The 8,725-nt window shown below is 39.8% G+C and overlaps 1 protein-coding gene across 4 annotated transcripts in view; it reads left to right on the top strand.

Moving 5' to 3' along the window:
* The first annotated feature begins 3,265 nt into the window (after positions 1-3,265).
* The window catches only part of si:ch211-39i22.1 (fibrous sheath CABYR-binding protein), a 10,917-nt gene continuing 5,457 nt past the window's right edge, over positions 3,266-8,725 (top strand). Inside the window, exons 1-9 of one of the 4 annotated variants that reach the window (XM_062534642.1) lie at positions 3,266-3,569; positions 5,035-5,067; positions 5,203-5,250; positions 5,609-5,656; positions 7,125-7,148; positions 7,303-7,455; positions 8,398-8,442; positions 8,543-8,578; positions 8,690-8,725. The exon at positions 8,690-8,725 is cut by the window's right edge and continues 24 nt beyond it. In XM_062534642.1, the coding sequence (XP_062390626.1) occupies positions 3,509-3,569; positions 5,035-5,067; positions 5,203-5,250; positions 5,609-5,656; positions 7,125-7,148; positions 7,303-7,455; positions 8,398-8,442; positions 8,543-8,578; positions 8,690-8,725 (484 nt within the window). In that variant the 5' untranslated portion in view covers positions 3,266-3,508. The remainder of the gene's footprint in view (positions 3,570-5,034; positions 5,068-5,202; positions 5,251-5,608; positions 5,657-7,124; positions 7,149-7,302; positions 7,456-8,397; positions 8,443-8,542; positions 8,579-8,689) is intronic. The other 3 variants (XM_062534641.1, XM_062534640.1, XM_062534639.1) reach the window with 3 other exon arrangements.

Here is an 8,725-nt window from a genome sequence, read left to right as displayed (position 1 = left end):
CGACTCCCCCCCACACACACACACCCACACCCCGTTATAGATGTTGCCAGACACTCTCAGACGGTTCCGTTGGGTTAACGCTTGCTGGTGAGTATGGCGGATGTTTGGTGTCTTCGCCAACAATGTTGTTTTAGTGAGAGAAGCACCTCTGTCATGCATAGGTCTATAACAGAGCCGTGTGAGTGGGCCGAAACAGTTGACCTGGCAGCAGCTGAATATGATGTTCAGTGATCGTGGGAATAGAAGTACTTCTCAAATAACTCCCAAGAGGACACCTACTGGCCCACTTTCTTTGACTTCCATTCTCGCACTGATACAGACATTTAAAACTATCCTCCACCCCAGCTGTCTTCACTGGCAGACTATGTTTAAGGTACTTATAAATTAACATTCAAATGCCAGACATTTCCACAGACTCTCTCTCTCTCTCTCTCTCTCTCTCTCTCTCTCTCTCTCTGTGTGTGTGTGTGTGTGTGTCTGCAAGAATGAGAGAGGGTCATCAGGTAGTTTTAATGTTGTAATATTGTGAGTTAGATGGCTGTGTGTGTATGGACTAAACCTAACCATTTGAATGCCGTTGAACACAGAAGTGATTCAAATGCATTTTGAATGGGATTCATTTTAAAGACAGACATGACAGGCTACTATGTGATGATTGTTTCATTTGTGTACCCTTGGGTGCATTTTTTTTGTCTGTTGAGAGGAGGACAGAGTTTCATTACACGCCTTGGAGGTATCTTACAGGATGAGTGGGGTTAATTACCAAAATATGGTGTAAAAGTGACAGCTCTATTTACACACAATATGATTCAATGATACAAAGATGTTCAGTATAGGCTATGAAAATACTGCATTATTGTGCAATGCATAAATATTCTAGATTCATACATACAAAAATCCATAGATGAGCCTATACTGACAAATTCTAAGGATGAATACATGGACAAATAACCTAAGAAACCAATAATACAGAGCTGCATGCAGAGCTGTGTGAATGATGAAGGAATGGTTTAGATAAACGGTTACAGAAACTGGGAACTCTCAGAGAGATAACTGACATTGAGACAGGAATATGTACTACACGTCTTCCCCTGAAATATTGCTCCTCCAAAAACAGGCAACGCATGCTGGTGTTGTTGATGGATATTGCTGCCATGGCTTAGTCAAGCAACCAAGGATACACAAATGGAACAATCATCACATTGTCTTGAATGAATGACAGGAAATGTATTTGAGTGTGTCAGAAAATAAGTGTCTGCAGTAGCAAGGTGCCTACAGTATGTCAATTGAGCCAGAGCTGAGGTCTGCCTAATGAACACTGCAATGGAAGTAAAAGCTTGAATATGATTTGTATGCTCTTTGAGTACCTTATCAACTTGAGAGAAGGGCATGAGTTTAGACAAGGAGCTGACCTTTTAACTAAATTCGCCGGACTTGGTCCAAATACAGATATTTTAGCTATGTTTTTTGTGTAGTGTTTTTGTAAGGTAGCTCTTTATGCACCATGGGGCTATTTCTACCCACCAAAGTGTCGGTCTCAATTCTATTCACCTTTACAATACAACTCATTCACCTTTTTAAATCAGTGGTGCAGCTACAATTAGCCTCTACTGGACCACGCGCTTATTCAATCAAAACCAAACATTTCAATTTTTTCAATTTGTGAAAGAATCCCACATTAGTTGAGCATAACGTCAATGTGTATATCAATGCGCCGCTGAAATCGGATAAAATACAAAGGTAACAGAAAATGTTATAAATAAATAACGGTTCCCGTGGAAAGCGATTGATGACATACCATTGGACTCACCAGGGTCACCCTGACTTCTCCATAGCCATCTACTCTATTCCGTTTCAGTGATGCTCGATGAATCTCCAACATCAGATGCCGTGATCACAATCCACATCTCTGCATATGTACCACAGTATGACATACAGAATAAGCAAAATAGCAAAAATAAACAAAGCCACTAAAATTGCCTTTGTCACCGGAGATATGAAAGACTGCATGTCAGCAGCCAGTCGGAGGAGCGACGCACAGTTTGTAACAAGTCTTAGAAGCGCAGGGATGGACAACGTCTGTCTCCAGTAAAAGCTAGGCGAAATCTTTAAAAGCTGTTCCGATTTCTGACAGTAAAAAGAGTTGAGCACAATAGCAGAGGTTCAAGAAGGGAAACGAGCAGTGTTCCGAGATGCACCTCAGTGACAGAAGCTGAAATCCACAGCGCAATCATGAAAACCGAACCACAATGAAACCACGCTTGGGTAAAAAAAAAGTAGTAAAAGGTAAATTGATATCCTTTTGAGCGTGAAAATTGCAAAAGCAGCACAGCTGAACAGACACTGTTACTGCGTTGGGAAACAGGTTGATGTAGCCTATTCAACAGTTCCTCCGTCCGTTCACTCAACTTGGTCGCAATTGTAAAGGATGTCGGAGGTGCTCTGTGTGAGATGGTCACATTGTCTTTCAGGGAAACCCACGTCAACGCAGACATCATCACAAGAATTAGCATCAGCATTCCTGCCACGAACACCCCCATGATCAATGTCATCGCATTGATTATAACTACTGATTTTGTTTCATTTCATACCTTAAACCAATAATATAGGCTTTGTTTTGACTGCTTCATTGATGTTCAAGTTCTACCGTCAACAGAATTGGGATTGGCCTATAAGGCTATATACAGTTCAATAATTAGTTATTCATTATTTTAATTAAAACACACACAAATCCCACTTTAGGTAAAAAATAGGTAGACACTATATAGTGCAGTGCAGTGCAGTACATCTGCTGCTTGCTAGGTGGCACACCAATGTCATTTCAAAGGAAAATGCCATGCTTGAATTCTTATTAGGTTTGATGGCTCCGAGCGAATTGCAATGACAATGTTTGTCATTTTGAGAGTTTTCAAGGACGAACAAAATTGTTATTCAACTTAAACGATTCAAGACATAGACATCTGTTTTCAAAGATGTAAGAAAATGCATTAGGCGTTACGGTCATATTTGAAGGAAATATGCGATTTGACTTGATGCCATTGTCCCATATTGATTTGAAAACGTTGCAACATGAAAGTGGCAGACGACTTTGCTCCTAAGACAAGAGACAGGCCGTAGCCTACAAGTGCGATGAATTAAATCCCACTAAGTTGAGTGCAGCAGTGAGTGACGTCAGACAGCGTGCGATTGAAATCAATTTGCCTGTTGGCGCTTCTTTGGAAAACACACCTATGTCTGGCGAGTATTAGCATCTCTGGTGCCAGGGACATGAAAACTCCTTACGTGCAATTGGATCCCGAACAAGTCAGTCATACGTTTGGCTGGCGGGGCAGGGAAACACCCAAGAAAGTTTCTCACTAATGTTCAAACAAAAGAGTGTGCGGTAGTCACAGGCGAGACAGTGTGGTGAGCACACGTAGAATAAGTGCATAGGCACAAATTAATGACAGCTTAGAACAAAGTTCTGCAGTTATAGAAACGTTTATCAGACTTATTTTAATAAGCCACGATGATGTCATACTTGTGGATTTTCTTGCTTGCAGCTCTTGTTACGGGAGTGAAATCGCAAGGTAAGCCTCCTTCAGGGTTAAGGATATCAAATCTGGACTTGGGGATGGGGAACTTATTAAAAACTACAACAAAGGTCTCATAAAGAGTAGCAAGACAAGACGAGCAACGCTCAAGATTGAACTTTTCTAATTGATAGTCTACCTTTCTTTGACCATCATAGCATCACGTGTATGTTGTTCTTTACCCTCTAGAACACAATGTCCAGGGGGTGAAAGCATTCAAATCCAAAATGCGACAAACCTGTTCTATGCAGAAACCGCAAATTAGGCTCGTCAAACACCTTTGTCCTTTCATCGTATTTAAATCATAACGACAGTTTCTTGGATAATAGCAGCTTTGTTTATGTTGTATGGACCCTCTGTCAGGCTCTGACTGAAACATTCTTTCGATGTTTCTTATATCCTCATCACTTGCTTTGTCTTACTAGCCAGTTTGCCATAGTCTGTCTTCTACCTTCATGAAGCATGTTCACTGTTCTAACAGGGATAAAGCAAGCCATTGACTGTGTATTTAGTGAAGTCTAGTGAGAATTCAACAGATTGGTTGGCATCAATCTCTCATTTATATTAAGATATAGTTGTCCCATTCATTCACTGAGTGAGAGAATGGATAGGGTGCAGTCAAAGAAATCCAATCCTGTCCCTGCTGCAGACCCCACCCTTTAGAGAGAAGTTAGAATTATGAAAGAAAGGGATGTTTTGGATTCAGTCCTTAGGAGTTTTTCAGTCTTGATCATGGATATGGTCAAGAAATTTAAACTTATATGTGTTCTTGGACTGATTCAGAAATGAAATATACCGGTTTTGCTTCTGATATACATTGTCTGAGGTGTGATGTTGGCCTCCTCTGTTCGTGTGTATACATTTGCCAACTGTAAACAACAGTGACATTATTGAGCTTCCAGGGCAAAACAGAGGACTGGTTCAGAAAATGCACAGGTACAGAGAATCTGTAGGTAGAGGTAAAGGTCGTTCTGGTAATGAACTTGCTATGCCCAACAACACCACAGCAGTTAGTGGCGATTATCCAATGTTGCATCATAGATTACCGCTTGAAGTGATAGGGAATGTATAGGCTATACATTCAAACAGAAGAGCGGAACCGTGGGGAACAGTATCGTCTCAAGTGGATTACATTTAATGGCAATGTCAGAGGTCAACCAACATAATGTAAAGCGAATATGAAGCAAGGATTACCTAATCGCCTACAAAGATTTAACACACATACACTTTCTATAGATAAGCCACTTCCCCCCCTGTGAAACAATGTAAATGAACCAGGGTACACAATGTTCTGACAAAGCTTTCAACTGTCACCCATGTGGCTTACATGACCAAACCTGTCTCAGTGGAAAAACATGCGTGCTATCAAGTTCCATGCATTGCTTAATTGTACATGTCTAAGGAAGTGAATTGTATGTTCTTATTCTGGTTTGCTTTGACGATTTTTTGTTATCCAACTTAGAGGGAGAAGGTTCAGAGGTAGCAGAAGAAGAAGGTAAGTTGATGCAGAATGGAAATGAGCATATTACATCAATCTAAACATTACTTTCTCCATGTCTGCATTCTTTCTTTAGTGAACATGTAAGTGCCATTATACTAATATTATGTCATTGTGTCATTATGTTTAAAGCAGTGGCAACAGATTCAACTCCTGATGAAGCTGCCGCTCCTGAAGAAGGTTGGTCTTCTTAAGTTGACTTTGAGTGGTGTCTTGCTATTTGGTTGATTGTACTGCAACCTGCAACTGTACTGTCTTATTTATCCATCAAATTATTAACATGGGCAAGCCAGCCGTGTTTTATTTGTTATTACTGTAGTGATTGAGATATCTCCATATATGAACCTCATTGTGAACTACTTCAATCAGTATTGTATTGGAGTGAATGTTAAATCAACTCAGTACTTTTACCTTCTGATATGTTGTTATTTAAATGTTGGCCTATACAGCAACATTCAACATTCACTCAATGACAGCGTGTGCATGAGTCATTGCGGCAACGTTAATATAGATTTATTTATTAATTCTATTATCTAAGGTTCGCCATCAGAAGCGGCCCCAGAGGAAGAGGCTGCACCAGATGAAGGTATGTTGTGTTGGATAGATCAGACTTTAGCAGGAGTTAAGGGGTTAGTTGTTAGACAGGGTCTCTTTGTAGAGTTTTGTGCTTGTTGCAGGGACTTTTGGTGTATGTTGGTGTTGTAAAATGCAAATAAACTATTATAAAATGCAAATAAACACAGTCTATAAGATCAGAATGCTTTGTTGTTGCTGCGAGGCACACATATTCTTCCAATGTAGTCAGTCTCCTGTATGCCTTTGTCTGGAAGACTTGAGGATCTTACATTTCATGTTCTTCAGGTATGTGCAGTATGGTATGGTGAGACCTAGGTTGGTTTCACTGAAGTACAGTATAGGACTCCTTCAAACATTGTACATTTTAGTTGAGTGAGTCATAAGCTTAGTAGTTCTACAGTGCTTTTCTCTTGTCACTTTCACTCAGTTCTGATTCGTGTATCATCTCATCTCATCAATGGGGAATTTAATATAGATCAGAACATTAATATTTCTTTGTAGAATACATGATAATTAGCCATCAAATCAGTTGTATGACATACCTGAACAGAGTTTAGTTTCTTGTGGGTGGGTCTGAACATAGTTTAACTATGAACTGCATGATGTACACGAACTAAGTTGGTTAAGCTCAGTGGTGTTAACCATACAATAAAACTGAATCACATTTTTTAGATGAGAGAAAATCTTCTGAAAAATGATTAATTTATTTATTTTGATTTGTTTATTTGTTTGTTTGTTTTTTTATTCAAGTTTTTCAAAAAATCATTAGCTTATGTCATCTGGCTGTGCTTTTGCATCCTGTGTTGTACTGATGTTTATGTTTAGGCTGTCTAAAATGTAATACTTGAATAGTAATATTACATTACCAACGTTCTCTATGTGTGTAGTACAGTAGTTAAGTATGAAGGGGAATATCATAGAATGTAGTTTAGATAACAGCAATAACCCATGTAGAATCTCAACTAGACAGACACAGCACCAAATCAAAACAAATGCATGCCAATTCAGTGGCTGTGCTCCTTACCTGGGCCCCAAACAGGTTTGATCTTGATGCTCACATGCAAATCTTTTTTTCCGTGGTGGAGTTAATATCTTTGGAAATGCCCCAACTTGTCACAAAAACTTAGAGCGAGTTGTGGTGCCCGTGTCTCAGCTCATTTTCTGTCTCAATGGAGATAGAAGGCATACAAGGCATATACATTTTTTAACACAGTCCTCCTGCTGTACTGGTATTGTTTGTGCATTGTGTATTCTGTGTTTTGTCAAGGTGATGACAGTAATTGTCTGATCCTCTTTAGGGCCCTACAGATTTGATCTTTGTTTATGTGTGCTATGATCCAACTTCTCACAAACTGAAGCGTCAGTTCTATTGGTCCCAGTGTAGCAGTAGTAGAATCTTTATTGAGTAGGTCTACATAACTTTGGTTTCACAGTTTCATAGTAATTTCCTTATGACCTATATATACGCTCATTTTTAGGTTCAGAAGTCAAAGATGCTGAAGGTAACTATATAATTTTTCATTCTTGCGAACCATGTTATTCTTGAATTTCCCCTTGGGGATCAATAAAGTATCTATCTATCTATCTATCTAGTTTGAAAAATATTCTCATCTTAGATTGGCACAATAGCGACCATTTCAACTTTTAACCCAACAGAACCAGCCGCAGCCACAGAACCTCCAGTAGAGGAGGAGGAGGCGGCGCCAGCGCCAGCAGAGGAAGAGCCTGCCGTAGAGGAAGAGGCTCCGACAGAGGAAGAGGCTCCGACAGAGGAGGAGGCTCCAGTAGAGGAAGAGACTGCAGTGGAGGGTTAGTTCTCTAATAAATCTGGGTGGATGCATCGCTTTTGTGTCTGTCCTAAATGACTCGACCATAAATTCAGCTAAATAGAGCGTATGGGATTATTAATGGTGGCATTAACATCTTTTATTGTTTTCGTTTTTATGACCGTCATAACGATGCTGGTTGTATATGTGTGACCCGATCTGACAAAATGAGGCACAAGTCGCACATTCTAATTTTGAGAGACAAGAGATTACTTCAAATACTTCCTTAAGATGATCTAATACAAGAAAGTTACAAAAAATATTATTCAAGTGGGCAAATCCTACCTTTACCTGCCAGCAATACTCTTGAATGATTCAAGGTATGACTTTGACCAAGATATATTTTTAAAGCTTGTTGTGTCCTCTGCCCATTTTTGAATATTTGAGGTCGCTGTGACAAATTTTTCCAGATCGAGTCATACTGTATATAGGCTACTTTATGTGTATATACAGCTCTGGAAGACCACTGCACGTTTTTTCTGATGTAATTATATGGTTGCTGAGTGACACTCGAATGAGTTGACGGTCATATTAAAATTCACAGTAGTCTCTTCATTTTGAATATGGCCGTCAACCCAATTGAATGTCTCTCAGTGACTGTAGGATGACATCAAACAAATGTGCATTGTGTATCTGTTATACCTACAAACAATTACGTTTATTAAGTTCACTAACTCTCTCTCTCTCCATATATAATTATTATATATAGTCGTTCTATATTATGTACTGGTTGATCCGAGTGCCATATGCATGAAATGTGCACTGAATGATCATTGTGATGAATTTGAACTCGAAGTGGTATTTTCTCTGTGTGTGGTGCCAAGGTGTTGTCAGTACTGTATATGGCCCTCTAGTTACTGAAGCATTTATTGCATTGACCTGCGGCATCGCGTACACGTCTTTATGGCTCTCCATTCCTTTCTAGAAACCGCAGCGGCACCAGAAGCGTCGGAGGAGACGCCCTCCGAAGGTACAGCTTGTATGCTTCATGGAAAAATGTGAAATTACTCAAAGCTATACCACAGGACTTTTACTCAAGAATTTGCCTTTTTATGTACATTGTGTGGCAGGTGACGCAGATACAGGCGATGCTGATGCTGTTCCAGGTAGATACTGTTGTAATTCCTCTTCAACTGTACAATACAAATGGCAAAAACACTGAACAAACATGGCTGTTCACGAAAGGACATTAGGCAGTGATTACTTGACTTTTCCAGAGGCCACTGAACCTGCGCCAGCCGAAGAAGAAGAAG

Source organism: Sardina pilchardus, chromosome 4, assembly GCF_963854185.1.
Source record: "Sardina pilchardus chromosome 4, fSarPil1.1, whole genome shotgun sequence".
NCBI classification, from domain to species: Eukaryota; Metazoa; Chordata; class Actinopteri; order Clupeiformes; family Clupeidae; genus Sardina; species Sardina pilchardus.
This window is presented reverse-complemented; position numbering and strand designations above follow the sequence as displayed.